At 39.6% G+C, this 16,757-nt stretch overlaps 1 protein-coding gene across 7 annotated transcripts in view; it reads left to right on the top strand.

Annotated features, from left to right (window-relative positions):
• SUPT3H (SPT3 homolog, SAGA and STAGA complex component) overlaps positions 1-16,757 on the top strand; it is a 347,771-nt gene that overhangs the window by 312,856 nt on the left and 18,158 nt on the right. Inside the window, exon 12 of one of the 7 annotated variants that reach the window (XM_043449966.1) lies at positions 4,750-6,156. The exons of the other annotated variants lie outside the window; for them this stretch is intronic. Coding sequence (XP_043305901.1) covers positions 4,750-4,764 — 15 coding nt within the window. The 3' untranslated portion in view covers positions 4,765-6,156. Of the gene's footprint in view, positions 1-4,749; positions 6,157-16,757 lie in introns of those variants that run through there. 7 annotated transcript variants of the gene reach the window in all.

Below are 16,757 nucleotides of genomic sequence, written 5' to 3'. Positions count from 1 at the left end.
AGAAGGGACAAGAGATCTTACGTCATCTGAGCTTTCTGCAGTAACACCTTACATTGGGACAGCCCATGAATTTGTCTACAAAGAGTTACCCAGTTCCATTTTGAAATATTCTGGTGTTATTAACAGCTGGTTTGCCTCTTCAGTAAACAGGAACATTTTGCTTTTTTTCTGCCTTAATATCAGCAGTAAGAACCTCACACTTCGTTCAGTGTGGGCTGTATACACCCAAAGGTGACAGACTGACTTGCACAGTTTTACATCGAGTTTTTATTTGGACTGCTTTAAATATCAAAACAAACAAAAACCTGAAAGGCCAGGATTCCATGCCATAACTTCCTAAACAGCAAAACATTGACAAGAAGTTCAAATATGAAACACAAGATGACAGAACCTTTGAGTAGCACAAAAAATTGTAAATGGGCATTGACATCAGACATCTAAGAGGCCCCTAGAAATCCTGCAGAGAATCCTAGAATTTTCAGGGGAATAATTTGAAAAAGAGACAGTGTTCTCTAGTGGGGGTCGTGGATTTGAAGTAGTTTAAGAAGTTAACTTATCTCTATTCATTGTAAAAGGCAGTCTGGATGGTGGAGAAGAGAGGAAGAATTTGAACATGAGTGCAAGGAAGGAGCAGTAATTGACAACTAAGAGAAACTTTTTGAGCAGAATATTCTAAAAGGACCACATCTTGAGATTTGAATGTGTTATTGTAGTTCCTAGGTTTTTGCAATCTTCTGAGAGAATGGAGAGAGAATAGAAAAATATTTTGAGTGACTCCCGACAGGAGATTATTTTTTCTTTTAAAAATTCACAGGATTCTTTCAACTCATAAATTCATGAAAGCAGCAAAAATATTAGTTGGGAGGAACTAAACTAAGCTGAGACATTTCTGAGCTTAAAAAGTATGGCCTAAAAATGGCAAGAAGTTTTCCTTTTAAGTCTATAAATAAGATTGTAAACATTGAGTTAGACATAAACTCAGTATATTAAATTGCCAAGGTTCACCTAGCAAAAATACCATTTAAATTTTTCAGTTAATATTTTATATCTAAAGTAGATGAATATTAGAGAAAAACACATTAGTTTTATTGGGATAGATTCTTTATTAACCATTGCCAGAAACATCTAACAGTCATAGCGCGTTTGGTTTAAGTAAAACATTCGTGTACTGTTTTATTGATAGTGTGGCAAAAATTCCCTCCAGACAACCATGATGAGAGCCTGTTGAAGTGGAGATGATTTACTTTTTGATGATTTCTTAAATAGGGTTACATACTTTAGTCACCCAAATACAATCACTGAACTGTCACTTAATTTACTGATGTCGTTGCAGAGTTAATTCCTACAACATAATAAGTGGATTGTTTTTAGTGGAAAATTTACACCTTCCAAAAATGAAACTGATACCTGGGTCTTATTGTGCCCAACATATATTTAAGACTGTATGCAAGGTAGGGGAAAAAATGCAGGAAAAAAATAATTATGCCTTGTTTTCCTGACTGGTGTTTTAATTATGATTTGATTTAAACCAAATCCCCCAGGCTGTGTATGCACAGATCAAATATTCCACTCCCACACACCGCCTCTGCATGACCCCAAGCTGTGAGAAGAGAAAATTCATAGCCCATATGTCAGTCAGATGTTAATTCTTGCCCTGGCACCTGGAGAGGCTCTCCCACCTGACTGGAGTGCGTTTGCAGTTCTGGGCGTATACCCAAGACATGGAGCAAGCTCTCCAGATCTGGAAGTATTTTGGCTGATGAGTTGGCAGAGGTCACAAGGGCAGAGCCCAGGGTCAGGTTCTGAATTTGCCCAGGTGCATTCAAGGTGACAGTTGGGCAACTGTGCCCCTGCTGGAAAGACCAGGGAAGGAGTAGCTGAGTTGCCTCTCTGGCTTCAGAAGTTCACAGCCCCGACCTGCAGGTCCCTGTCAATTCCAATTCAAACACTTGTGCAGATTTTATAGTTTCCAGGAGAGAAGTTAAGGACTATTTTTCTGGCCCTGATTTAATTCTGCATTCCTGATCTAACCTGAAACCCCCATTCCCATATGCTGGACTAATTAGGTTAAGAGCCTAATAAGTAAATAAGTTGTAGTTGACAAGCATTCCTCCCTGAAGCAAGCTTTGGTGTTTAACGAAAAGAGAGGGGGTGTGGAGAAGAGGAGAAAACAGAAGAGAGAGGAGGGGAGGCAGAAGCACACCTAGCTCCCCACTGTGCTTTTCTCTGAGGCCGCTGTCCGAAGACGACCGTGTTAGGAGTTGATTCTCCTGTGAGTGAATGAACCCCACTTCCGGTTTCGGTGACAGCAGCATCTTGCACCCACACAAGCAGCTCACAAGTGGTTAAAGGCAAAATGAATAAGGAGGCAAGACAGGACTGCGCTGCTCCAAGTCAGCCTGTCATCGGCCACTGCTGGAAAAACCCCTCGAAGTCCATGCCTTCCTGATAGCATGAGGTACCCTTCACATGCCGAGGAGAGCACTCGCTTTCTTCGTTTGGCTTAGATAGTAGCAGTTCATCTGATAGAATCCTTATTGGTACGATTGAACCAGACATGATTTAGAAGTGGAAGTGCTTCTGCTTAACATCCCCACATGGCCTGAGATCCTTATAGATCTGGTATCTCCATTTAATAGTTCAGTAAAAGTTGCTAAACGTGTATTAAAAATCTGTTGAAAGGGGGATATACTCTATGGACATGAGTAGCTGGATGTTCCAGTATAGTGAAGGAGATGCTCAGATGGGCGTGTAAGCCGTGCCCTGTGGTTGGTGTTTTGGGGGTGGGGGAGGAGGAACATGCAGAAGAGGCCACTGTCTGACAGTGAGTCACTAACATTTGAACTGACTTTATGAGATGGAGGTAAAGGAAATGAGTGAGAACTGTGAAAAGATAGCTCAGGCAGAAAGAAGAGCAGAAATAAAATGAGGGAAAATAAAATGTAGGAAGGCAGAATGGCTATTTGAACCAGGGTAAGGAACTGGGTCTGAAGTACGCTGAGAGCAGGTGAAGTGTCGAAGGTCAGCTGATGACAGTTTGAGAGGGATTTTGAATCCCAGGCCAGTTTATATGGACTTCATCAATCAGGCCAGCGGTTATCTAATCATGCTCTACAGAAACCCCAGATTATTTTACAGGTCTTCTGCAGAATAATAAAGCGTTTTCCCTAAATTAGTACAGATAAGCTTTTATCTGTCATATATATTGAGTTTTCAGGAAGATTTTGTTTGGAAAATTTGTTTGTAAACAACAGATATGGTCAGCAGGGAGCAATTTTAGAGTTTTTAAGCAAGGTATTCATACGAACAAATGTGAACTCTTAAAAAAAAAAGTAACCCAGCTGATGGGATGGAGGAGGGAGGGACTGGAGTTAGGAGATGTAATTGGCAAAGAGACTGATCAAGTGGCCACCACAGTATTACAGGCCAGAAGACAGAACAGCCTCTGCCGAGGCAGTGACACCAACAGCAGAGAAGACAGGGCTCTATTCAAGAGGTATTTGCCATAAAGAACAAGTAGAACAAGATCCTGAATGAAAGAAGAATAATAGATGACAAGTTTGTGATTTAGGTCAATGCATAAAGCAGATAATTAGAAATAGTCTCAAGAATAAACTCTCTACCCAGATGCTTACAGAGAATTTGCATTAGTTTAAAGATTCAACAAGAAAACTAATTTCAAGGGGTTTTTCTTGGGGGAAGGAGGGAGAGCTCAATGCATGGCTCACCTGAACCTTAAAAAAAAACAAAAAACAGGCATTCCAACTTTCTGTTTGAACTTCTGGGAATGTTTAAATATATAACCAGAACGTCCCATGTATTATTATGCTGTTTGGGTGAACAAATTGACTTTCTAAGCCATTAATGAATTTGGTCATGCATTCCTGAAAGATGACTATAATCTGGCCAGATTTTGGAAATGTTTTCATCATTAATGCCATGCCCCCAATAGCTTTGTGCTGGTAAAAATAACCAGAGCATCGTTTTTCTAAACTTTGATTAGTGGCTTTCATCTGTGTGTGAACCTGTTATCTCCATCACCTCCCCCAAAATAAAGTCTCAGGGAAGTAATGGGAGCAACGCTGACTCAGACAGCAGATTTTGGAGGATGATGGAATGATGTACTGTTAGCCTTTTTACCTTGTTTTAACAGAAATCCAGTCTTAGCAATGATAGCGATGCTTCTAAGTGGAGACGTGCTATGCTCAGTTCATCCTCACCCTACACTCCCTGCTCACCGACACGACCATCTGTAAGAAGCTCAATCTCAGACTTTCTGCCCTTCCCGCTACGAGTCCCTCCTTCAGCTTTATGAAAGAAAACATTTCTTTCTGTGAAAGGTTTTTGTACACCCGCATCTGGAAGTGTTTATTTCAGTGGCATGTAAGCTATCTGTGGATTTAGTTAGCACCAGACCCCCTTTTGTATACTCCTGCCTTAAAAATGTTATAAATGATCTTATTGAATTGGTGCCAGGGTGCACGTGGTTTGGCTGATTGCTGCATATATCCTTTACCTGCCAGTCACCTTTGATTTATGTTCCTTCTGCTAAGCTTTTACTTTCCAAAAGTGGTGCCACTGAACTGTCCTCTAAATCATCTTATTGGTTAAATTACGCCAAGACGAGCTGATATGTTTTGGGTTGCCTACAGACAGATGAATTTATATCTTTTTGCCCTTACCCACTTCTAGTAAAGCCACTTAGAGAGGAGAATTGGATGTGTTATGTCATTGATCTCTTTATTCCAGATGAATACCATCTGAAATACTGTGCCAAGACCAAAGTGACAAAGAGGTGTTCTTCAGCATTCCCTTCTGCCCAGAAACCTTCTTCTACACATAAGCCTGTGCCTTGAACTGAACCTGATGTGGGGACTTCTCATGGCTCAGAAAAGGGGAAATAAAGTCTCTCAAACAATAAGTAAGCTTCATCAGAAAGATCTAGACTTTGTAGGCTCTACAAAGCTTTACTAACTTGTGAGTTTTATGGTGTTTCCTGGAGAAAAGCAGGTGGCTTGGCAGTTATTTTAGATATTGGCTATTTGTGGTAATGGTTTTGAGGGGTTTCATATTTCTAAAGAGAGATCCTAAAAAGCTAGTTCTTAAGAGAGTTTGACAAAGTGATGCATCATTTTAAACTAATTTTCTAGGAGTTCACGGTCACTGAATATGCCGTTTAACTTGATCTTGCAGGTTACCAGCTCTCTCCATGGGGGTAATCTTAATACTTTAGAGGGTAATCTTAATCACTTAATACTTAATATTTAATAACTGGAAAGGTTAGTATATTGACAGAGTAAAGCAATACTGATAGAATTTTAAAATAGCTTTTAGCTATGCAAATATCTAACTTAAAAAAAGCTTTGCAAAGCACGACTTTGTTCTGTTCTATATGGTGATAGGGGAGTATTTTTAAATTTCACGATTATACTTGAAATGGCATGGAAGCATTTCAAATGCTTGGCTTACATGGCTCTCAGTGTCATAGGTCACACACTGTTGGAAGCAAAGGCTCAAGCTTCTAGGCACCTTTACTTGTGGTCCCAGCAAGCCTGGAGGTGTTTATTCCAGAACACTCAGGAGGCTTCATTTATCCTCCTGAGGGTTTATGTGGCACTCCCTGTCCTGCAGAGGCAAAGGACACCTCAGGAGCTCACCAGTCCGTCACACTGGCGCAGCCTAGTCAGTCCTCCTGATGTGCTTTTCAGAGATGTGGGGACTGCATGGGAAATCAGCGCCAGGTATGTGAGCACAGTATTTGCATTAAAATGTCACTTTTATTCAAAATGTATATGTGTGTCTATGTAGTCTTCTAGACAGGTAGAATTTATATGTGTATTTGCGTGTATACACATAAGTAGCCTCATTTTAAGAGATTGTCTTCTAAGGGTTTTAAATGTATAATACCATTTCATCATTCCAACAGCCTAAAAGATAGTAGGATTATGACTATCCTAAATAAATAAACATTAAAAGATAATCTTAAATGAACCAAAAATTTCACTGACACTATTTCATGTAAGTCACCATTTGACATTCTACTGTCTTTGATGGTTGGAGTCAAATGACTGGCCTGAACCCCAGTTTAATCAGTTATGAAAATAACTGATTTTTTAGCAAATATTTAGTAGTAACCCTTGAAAGTTCCTAGCACTATGCCTAAAATAGAGAACATGCTCCCCAAAAGCAAACACGGTTTTTTCTTTTATTTTATTTTTTTTTATTTATTTATTATTATTATTTTTTTTTCCAGTGGGTTTTGTCATACATTGATATGAATCAGCCATGGATTTACATGTATTCCCAATCCCGATCCCCCCTCCCACCTCCCTCTCCACCCGATTCCTCTGGGTCTTCCCAGTACACCAGGCCGGAGCACTTGTCTCATGCATCCCACCTGGGCTGGTGATCTGTTTCACCATAGATAGTATACATGCTGTTCTTTTGAAACATCCCACCCTCACCTTCTCCCACAGAGTTCAAAAGTCTGTTCTGTATTCCTGTGTCTCTTTTTCTGTTTTGCATATAGGGTTATCGTTACCATCTTTCTAAATTCCATATATATGTGTTAGTATGCTGTAATGTTCTTTATCTTTCTGGCTTACTTCACTCTGTATAATGGGCTCCAGCTTCATCCATCTCATTAGGACTGGTTCAAATGAATTCTTTTTAATGGCTGAGTAATATTCCATGGTGTATATGTACCACAGCTTCCTTATCCATTCATCTGCTGATGGGCATCTAGGTTGCTTCCATGTCCTGGCTATTATAAACAGTGCTGCGATGAACATTGGGGTGCATGTGTCTCTTTCAGATCTGGTTTCCTTGGTGTCCATGCCCAGGAGTGGGATTGCTGGGTCATATGGCAGTTCTATTTCCAGTTTTTTAAGAAATCTCCACACTGTTTTCCATAGTGGCTGTACTAGTTTGCATTCCCACCAACAGTGTAAGAGGGTTCCCTTTTCTCCACACCCTCTCCAGCATTTATTGCTTGTAGACTTTTGGATAACAGCCATCCTGACTGGCGTGTAATGGTACCTCATTGTGGTTTTGATTTGCATTTCTCTAATAATGAGTGATGTTGAGCATCTTTTCATGTGTTTGTTAGCCATCTGTATGTCTTCTTTGGAGAAGCCCAGAGATAAATCCACGAACCTATGGACACCTTATCTTTGACAAAGGAGGCAAGGATATACAATGGAGAAAAGACAACCTCTTTAACAAGTGGTGCTGGGAAAACTGGTCAACCACTTGTAAAAGAATGAAACTAGAACACTTTCTAACACCATACACAAAAATAAACTCAAAATGGATTAAAGATCTAAATGTAAGACCAGAAACTATAAAACTCCTAGAGGAGAACATAGGCAAAACACTCTCCGACATAAATCACAGCAAGATCCTCTATGACCCACCTCCCAGAATATTGGAAATAAAAGCAAAACTAAACAAATGGGACCTAATGAAACTTAAAAGCTTTTGCACTACAAAGGAAACTATAAGTAAGGTGAAAAGACAGCCCTCAGATTGGGAGAAAATAATAGCAAATGAAGAAATGGACAAAGGATTAATCTCAAAAATATACAAGCAACTCCTGCAGCTCAATTCCAGAAAAATAAATGACCCAATCAAAAAATGGGCCAAAGAACTAAACAGACATTTCTCCAAAGAAGACATACAGATGGTTTTTTCTTTTAAAATCATTGTCATCCTCGTAAAACACAGAAGTAGAAATGCCCTTCTGAAAAGTGCAAAGGAGATCCAGTCTGACATGTGACTATGGGGGCAGAGACCCAGACCCACTGATTCTCTTTCTTTGTAGCCTTCAGAGAATTCTCTGGTGTTTTCATGTCTATATTCACGTGTACAAAGTGGGTAATAATGTGTTCTTTATACTTTCAGAGTATCTTGAGCTCCATGACTGCTGGACTCCTTTCCTGCCCCACATTTCTGCCCCCGTGTGGGCAAACAGACACATGTTGAGGACCATTTTACTTCCGGTGGTGGTGGCATTACTGACCACATATGGGAAGTGAGGCTTAGATGCAAAAAGGGTATGGTAAAAAGATGAAAAGCTACAGAAATTGTGGGTTGCAAAAAGTGACTGCCAAAAGCTTTTCCAGGAATGAGAGCTTAGAGAAGTTGGAAGCTTTAGATTGAAAGAATGAAAGATATAGTACATCACAAACTGGCTTTAATTACAAGTTTCCAACTTGAGGATCAAGAAAGGACCTTTATCTAGAAAGGTTCCTATTCCTGCTTTCACTGATTCCTAAACTTCAGCTAGCAGTCGCTGACCTCTCTTAAAATATGTCTTGTACCCATGTGAAAATTTAATTTCAAGTATCTGGGTGAAAGGGTTCATAATTCCAACAAAATCATTTGGTGATAAGTTGTAGTCCTGGTCCATTCTCTCAGTCCATCTTAGTAGGACCTTCTTTCCTTTAGTTTTTCAAGATAAATGAGAATTTATACTGTTTTTCTAAAACCTCCTAAGAATTTAACTGTGAAATCACTATTCCCAGGTTATTTCAGCATCCAATCCTTACACTTTTTTCTTCCAACCTAAACTGAGAATTTTTCTCTCTTTCTCCTTAGTGGAAAGAAAAATACTATAATATTATATGAACAAACTCTCTGAGGCCCTTTCTAATTTTGTTAGCAGTGTTTCTCACACTTGCTTGGAAGAATTTTGTCACTGTCTTCACTTTAATCTCAAGACAGCTTCCCTGTATGCCCATACCTCTTTTAGGGGTCAAGGTCTAGAGAAGGAAACCTTTTCACACTTGGATAGATCTAGGCCCAGGGAGCTCCTAGTGATTCAGGACATGGTAGGAAGAGTCAAATCACTCCTCTTCCTTATTTCTTTGACTCTCTCTGAACTGTTTTCTCCTTCAGAGACAAATTTTGAACCTTGACCCACTTTTCCCAAAATATTTTGTATTTCCTGGTCTGCCTACCCCCAGATAGATCAAGGGACTGTGTTTTAATCATTTTATGTCTCCCTTAGTGAATTATAATGGTCTTTGCTTATTTGGAGCTCATCAAAAGATGGATGAATGAATTGACAGATGAGCGAAATGATGGTCTGAAGAGAGAACAACCTTCCAATGGACAAAGTCCAATCTTAATCTCCCTGGTCAGGTTTAGGCCCCCTGAACTTGGTATAGCCTGTAAATATGGATACTCCACTACTTTTGATTAAACAGTATATAGATCACTGCAGAGCCATAAAAAGGATATGGTTGCTTCATTATTAGTATCCAGCATTAATCATTGATTCCCCTGGAACATCAGGCAAAAGTCATGTCCAGGTTACCTCATGAGCAGGATCTATTTTAAACTGAATATTTTCAGTGGGTAGTTATATACCAAATGTTTCGAAGAATCCTTGGGCGTTGAGAAAGTGTGAAGCTGAGCTCCTCGCATCATGCTGGAGCCGTAGTGGGAGCTGACTGAATCTTTTGTGGTAGCGCATAGACTGTGTGCTCGTGGTGTGTGGGTTCAGTGGTTGCAGCATGTGATCTTAGTTGCTCAGTGGCATGTGGCATCTTAGTTCCCCAACCTGGGATCAAACCTGCATACCCTGCATTGAAAAGCAGAATTTTAGCCACTGGCCCACCAGGGAAGTCCTGACAAGTTTCTCGTTTTGGGGGGGAGGGGTTGTTTTGTTTTGTTTTATGTTGTTTAAATCCAAGAAAGCATTGTCTAATTATTGGGCTCTGGAGTTGGCCTTGTTATAGAAAATCCTTCTTCATGGGTGAAGTCAGATTTTACTGGTATGGCTATTTTATGAGCGATTAAACTGATAACATTTAAGGCAGGTGACAGTTGATAGTCAATAGATAGGTTTTTTAATGACAGCAATTATAAATATGAAACTATCCCCTGATAGAGGTGACTCTGAATCATCACTATCCATTCAGGAAGCTTTTGACTGAAAAATTACAGGCACCAGAAATAACCACTTAGAAAACAAGATTTGAAGAACCCAAAATAGCCAAATTATTTGGATATTAAGACACAGCTATTACTGAGATGATTATGAATTCCCAGAGACACAGCTTAACTTTTCCGATAAAAGTTCCTTTGTTAGTGGTATGCTGCTGTACAATTGCAGACACATTTTTATGATACATTTTTATGCATGGCCATCAATTAGGAAAAGAGTCTAGACATCTTGTTTTCAAATTTGGAAGGACTGTTTTCTCATTGGATAACGGCTTCACATTGCTGTCATGAAATATGTCAGGTTCCCACACAGACTGTAGTTGTCTGCATTCTTAGTGGGGAACCTTTCTCTCGTCCCATTAAGAAATTCATTCCCAGCAGATAGTATTTTGTGCTATAAGGCTAAATAAAATCACTGGTCACCTGCAGTATAAAGATGCAGCTTCATATTTCCTCACTGGAGGAGAAGTCGCCTTTCTTTTTATACCAAAGAAAAGCAGACATCCACAGGGATGCTGCAATTCTGCTTTGAAAGAAATAGAAGAATTCTCAGGATTAGACTTCCTTGGTGGCTCAGTGGTAAAGAATCTGCCTGCCAGTCGAGCCAATCAACAGGTTTGATCCGTGGGTTGAAAAGATCCCCTGGAGGAGGAAATGGCAACCCACTGAAGTATTCTTGCCTGGGAAATCCCATGGACAGAGGAGCCTGGCCGGCTGCAGATCATGGGGTTGCAAAGAATCAGATAAGACTTAGCAACTAAACAACAAAAGGATAGTAACAAAGGGAAAATCGCACAAAGGATATGTCCTGATGTACTGCTGTCAGCTAAAATTTGAATGGTGGTTCCTCTCCAGAGGCAGATGGAGATAAGACTTGGGAAGGAAGATGGAAGAAATCGCCTCTCCCATGTGTAATTAGGACCCACTTCTCTGCAGCCTCTGTCTTTTTCCTGAGGGGTGTGTTTGGTTTGTGTCTTCTCCCTGGGCAGGGAAATCAATTCCCTTGATGAACAAGGAAGAATAAAGATCAGGAGTAATTCTCACATTTTATTCAGAAGAAATCATTTTCCAGTTAATTAAGCAGCTGTAGTTTTGAATTCCTGGTATGTGGTTAGTGCCATGTTAGACACAGGAGGATAGAGGAAGGGAAAAATGAGCATCTGCTGAGTGCCGGCACCTCTCACAGGAGCGGGCACGCTGAGAGCCTGCCTTTATTTGCACCTCTGTCAACTCCCAGCACCAAGGCCTGAGACTAGAAAGAGAGCTTGAAGTTCAGCTGTGGGGAGGGCAACAGTAGCTCTCTCTTTTGATAAATGTTAACTTTACCCCATTGATTGCAAGTGCTTTTGGAATTCAGAGGGAGCTGTATGGCTAGACTAATCAAGAGTTTCCCTCCGTGATTGCTGTGCCTCTCGGTGCTCTCCTAGGCCTGGTGGGACCCTCAACCCCACGTTGTGTGCAGAACCTCCTATCACAAACACTGCTCAGTCCCCCTTCACCACCACGCCCTGAACCAAAAGGCAGGCCCTAATGGATGAGTAAACAGACGTGGTCTATGCAGACAATGGACTGTTGTTCAGCCCATGAAGGAATGAAGTGCTGATCCTTGCTACCACATGAATGAACCTTGGAAACATGCTAAGTGAAATAAACCAGACACAAAAGGACAGATATTGCATGGCTTCACTTTTGTGAAATAGCTAAAAAAGACAAATTCATAGAGACAGAAAGTGGATTTGAAGTTTCCAGGGGTGGAGGAAAGGGAGAATTATTGTTTAATGGGTACAGACCTTTTGTTTGGAGTGATGAAAACTTTGGGGAAATAGTGGTGATAGTTGTTAGTTTTGTAAACATAATACCACTGAATTATGCACTTAAAATGGTTACAGTGGAGAATATTTTGCTACATATATATATTTCTTTTTCACTGTCCTCACCCCAAAAAAAGCAGCTGCTGCCAAATGACATGAAGGTCTATGGATTGTGCTGTAGCCAGAGTGTTAGGTGGGTGTTATATTAAGTTTGAGTAAGACGAGGATTTGAGCTGCATAAGTTTTTAAGTAAGAGAAAAGGCGGATTAGCTCATCAAATCCTTCTTCTCTTCATGTTCTAATTCAAGATTCGGTATATACTCATAAATTGACACAGTGTCCACAGTGGTTGCATGTGCTGGCTGAAAGAGAGTATGACTGGGGCTTCCCTGGTAGCTCATGGTGAAGAGTTCGCCTGCCAACACAGGAGGCATTGGTTCGATCCCTGATCTGGGAAGACCCACATGCCATGGCACAACTAAGCCCTTGCACTGCAACTCTTGAGCCTGTGCTCTAGAGCCTAGAAGCTGCAGCTACTGAAGCCCAGTGCCCTAGAGCCTGTACTCCACGACAAGAAAAGCCACTGCAGTGAGAAGCCCACGCACTGCCATTAGAGAGTAGCCCCCTCTCACCGCAACTAGAGAAAAGCCCGGGAAGACCCAGCATAGCCAAAAAAATCAACTTAAAAAACAGTATGACTCATATTGCTCTTAAATTTGTTGGTGTATATGTATTATAGATCCAGATAATAAATGCATGAAATATAATAGTCTTTCTGTATATTAGCAACTAATTAGATGGGCATTAAATATTCAAATTGCAAATATATTTATTTTAATAAAATATATGATTCTGTTAAATTTTCAAAAAACTAAAATAGAAATTTTAATTTTATTTAAATACTTTTAAAACATATCAAGGGCAAGCCCATCATAATGGTATTAACACAGCTGGTAAAAGAAAAGATATACGGGCTATAATTTTGGGAAAATGCCAGTGGTGTTTTTTTGTGCTTTGTACAATGCAAAGTCTTTCAAATTTGTTACTAGAAGTTGTGGTCACAACTCTGCCAATAGCAGTGACATTCTTTGGAACAATTTGAAGATTACTTATGATATTTTCTGGATATACCCAAAGAAAGAACATCTTGATGAAATAGATGTCAAATTTGACCTTGAAATCACTGTCAAACACATGGTGGGAATACTAAGAACAGTTGATGTGATTTGATACAATTTTGAGAAGATACAAGATGAACCGTAAAGAGACCAACACAAGTTTCTCAGATCAAGAATAAACCAAGGTCTTTGGAAGAAAATAAAATCAATTTTAAATTGCGCTGTCCACAAGTTACTTGGTATAAACTCTTGGCTACTGTGAATAATGCTAGCCAAAGCTTATCAAAAAGTTATATCTAAATTTGGCTAATTCACTTATTTTAAAAAGTTATTTTTTTATTTTAAGAGAAAATTGTTTTCTAAATCAAAAGCAAATTTGAACAAAGGAATGAAAATACTTGCCTAATTATGAAGGAGAATTTTCACAAATCATCTTAAAACTGATTTCTATAGAAAATATTTTCTGTTTATTACAGATCAGGGTTGTTATTACAAGAAAATCATTTCAATGAATCTCTTATTTGTTTTGTTGTTATTTCTAGAAAAGTTACATAAATTCTATGGGGTGAGGAAGGGGATAAGCATTGTCTGAAAAAGCTTCTCACTTAATTTTAACTTGGGGAACAGTGTTTATTCATCTGACATATAAACTACATGAAGTAAGCAGTTGTCTCCAGCAGGACATATAGTGGAGAAACTTTGGAAGAAGCTACCAGGTTGGGAAGCAGGGAGAGAGGCATGTAAAAGTTAGAAATTGATGTGAAAGGTTGGGAAAGAGGAGAGGTGAGACTTCATTGAGGTCAGGGTCTAGGAGAAGAGAGCCAGGAGGGAGAAGGAGAGGAAAAGAGGTTCAGCAGACGGGGGAGAGGTGAGCGTGGCCACAGGCACTCAGAAGCCAATGAGGAAAAGGGCCCAACTGCAGAAAGGCCCCGCGTTCACAGTGGAGGGAGGTGTAGGCTTTGGCCCGGAACCGCAGTAGCAGTTTTCTTCTTCCTCTGTAACCCTTTTAAGACCTCTAGCATGTGTCGCCCAGGTGCACTCTAAAAGGGCTCTGCCAGGTTACTCTACCACCGGCAATTCGTGAGAGTTAGATTTGGCTGTGTTCATGCCAGTGTTATTAAGTTTTAAACATCATTAAAAGTTTAATAATTTGATGGTCTGCCAACATTTCTAAAATGTGGCATGGCACTAAAACGAAAACCATCCCTGTTTGTAAAATATTCCTTGGAGAATCCCAGTGCTGTCTGCCTTTGGTATAGGGGGAAGAACCCTTGCCCCCAGCCATGACGACAAGTCCGTGAGCCCCTCTCCATCCATACTGTGAGTCATAATACAGGACCTTCTGAGTCCCAGAGTGGTTAAGGAGAATAAAGGAGATGATAAAAGTGAACATTTGTAATTGTAAGCTAGATAAATGTAAATTTTAAGATAATTGGTCTATACCATATTAACTCACATGGCAAGACATAACCTGAGTACCTACTTTATAAGATTGTGTGAGGCTTAAATAAAGCTATATCACTTCTAACCCCCAGTTTTTAAAATCGAAATTTGAAGTAGGGGATGGACTAAATAACCAATCCTACTTCAAATTTTGATTTTAAAAACTGGGGGTTAGAAGTGATATATCTCGGGTATATGTATAGAAGTGATATAACTGGGGTTAGAAGTGAAATATCTAAGAATAGCCAGGAAAATTCTCAAAAAAAAAAACATTGGGGTTGCTGTTGTTTTTGTTGTTGTGTCCCTCAGTCATGGCCAACTCTTTGCGACCCCACACTCATGGACTAGAGCCCTGCCAGGCTCCTCTGTCCATGGCATTTCCCATGCAAGAATACCAGAGTGTGTTGCCATTTCCTTCTCCAGGGATCTTATTGACCCAGGGATCAAACCTGCGTCTCCTGTGTTGCAGTTGGATTCTTTTACCTTTGAATCACCAGAGAAGCCCCTTATAATTGGGACAAGGAGTATTAATTAGGTAGGCCAAATATTAAAACATAATACAAAGCTTTAGTAACTCATAGTTCAATGTTGGTATATAAATAGATTGAGAAACCTCAAAAGAACAAAAATATACCCAAATATGGATGGTGAATTTAACATAACGTAAAAATAGAAAAATAATCTCCAAAATAATGTTTGTAACCAAAGCAAAACAACCACCAAAAACACCTAATATGTAAAGCAACAAGAAGGTATATTCTGTTATTATTTAAAAGGAGTAATCAAAGAAAGTATCTGTCGCTATCTATACATGTTTGTCTATGCGTGTGCTTGTACATAATAGGCTTCCCTGGTAGCTCAGATGGTAAAGGATCTGCCTGCAGTGCCAGAGACCTGGGTTTGATCCCTGGGTCAGGAAGATCCCCTGGAGAAGGAAATGGCAACCCATGCCAGTATTCTCGTCTGGAGAATTCCATGGACAGAGGAGCCTGACAGGCTACACAGTCCATGGGGTCGGAAAGAATCAGACACAAGTGAGTGACTAACACTGGATTGGACTGGATGCTTCTATATGCAAAGAATCATCTGGAAGGTGACCGTAGTTGTTAAGTTCGGTGATGAGAGGGAGGCTTTGTAGTAGAGCCTGAAGTCAGGCAGGTTGATTCCTCCAGTTCCATTCTTCTTTCTCAAGATTACTTTGGCTATTTGAGGTTTTTTGTATTTCCATACAAATTGTGAAATTATTTGTTCTAGTTCTGTGAAGAATACCGTTGGTAAATTGATAGGTATTGCATTGAATCTATAGATTGCTTTGGGTAGTATAGTCATTCTGACAATATTGATTCTTCCAATCCATGAACACGGTATATTTCTCCATCTGTTTGTGTCCTCTTTGATTTCTTTCATCAGTGTTTTATAGTTTTCAATGTATAGGTCTTTTGTTTCTTTAAGTAGGTATACTCCTAAGTATTGTATTCTTTTTGTTGCAATGGTGAACGGTATTGTTTCCTTAATTTCTCTTTCTGTTTTCTCATTGTTAGTGTATAGGAATGCAAGGGATTTGTGTGTGTTAATTTTGTATCCTGCAACTTTACTATATTCATTGATTAGATCTAGTAATTTTCTGGAAGAGTCTTTAGGGTTTTCTGTGTAGAGGATCATGTCATCTGCAGTGAGAGTTTCACTTCTTTTCCTATCTGGATTCCTTTTATTTCTTTTTCTGCTCTGATTGCTGTGGCCAAAACTTCCAAAACTATGTTGAATAGTAGTGGTGAGAGTGGGCACCCTTGTCTTGTTCCTGATTTTAGGGGAAATGCTTTCAATTTTTCACCATTGAAGGTAATGCTTGCTGTGGATTTGTCATATATAGCTTTTATTATGTTCAGGTATGTTCCTTCTGTTCCTGCTTTCTGGAGAGTTTTTATCATAAATGGATGTTGAATTTTGTCAAAGGCTTTCTCTGCATCTATTGAGATAATCATATGGTTTTTATCTTTCAATTTGTTAATGTGGTGTATTACATTGATTGATTTGCAGATATTAAAGAATCCTTGCATTCCTGGGATAAAGCCCACTTGGTCATGATATATGATCTTTTTAATATGTTGTTGGATTCTGTTTGCTAGAATTTTGTTAAGGATTTTTGCATCTATGTTCATCAGTGATATTGGCCTGTAGTTTTCTTTTTTTGTGGCATCTTTGTCTGGTTTTGGAATTAGGGTGATGGTGGCCTCATAGAATGAGTTTGGAAGTTTACCTTCTTCTGCAATTTTCTGGAAGAGTTTGAGTAAGATAGGTGTTAGCTCTTCTCTAAATTTTTGGTAGAATTCAGCTGTGAAGCCATCTGCACCCCAATGTTCATCGCAGCACTGTTTATAAATAGCCAGGACATGGAAGCAACCTAGATGCCCATCAGCAGACGAATGGATAAGGA

Source organism: Cervus canadensis, chromosome 28 (assembly GCF_019320065.1).
Source record: "Cervus canadensis isolate Bull #8, Minnesota chromosome 28, ASM1932006v1, whole genome shotgun sequence".
Lineage (NCBI taxonomy): Eukaryota > Metazoa > Chordata > Mammalia > Artiodactyla > Cervidae > Cervus > Cervus canadensis.
The sequence above is the reverse complement of the archived record's forward strand: the minus strand, read 5'-3'. Positions and strand labels throughout refer to the sequence as shown.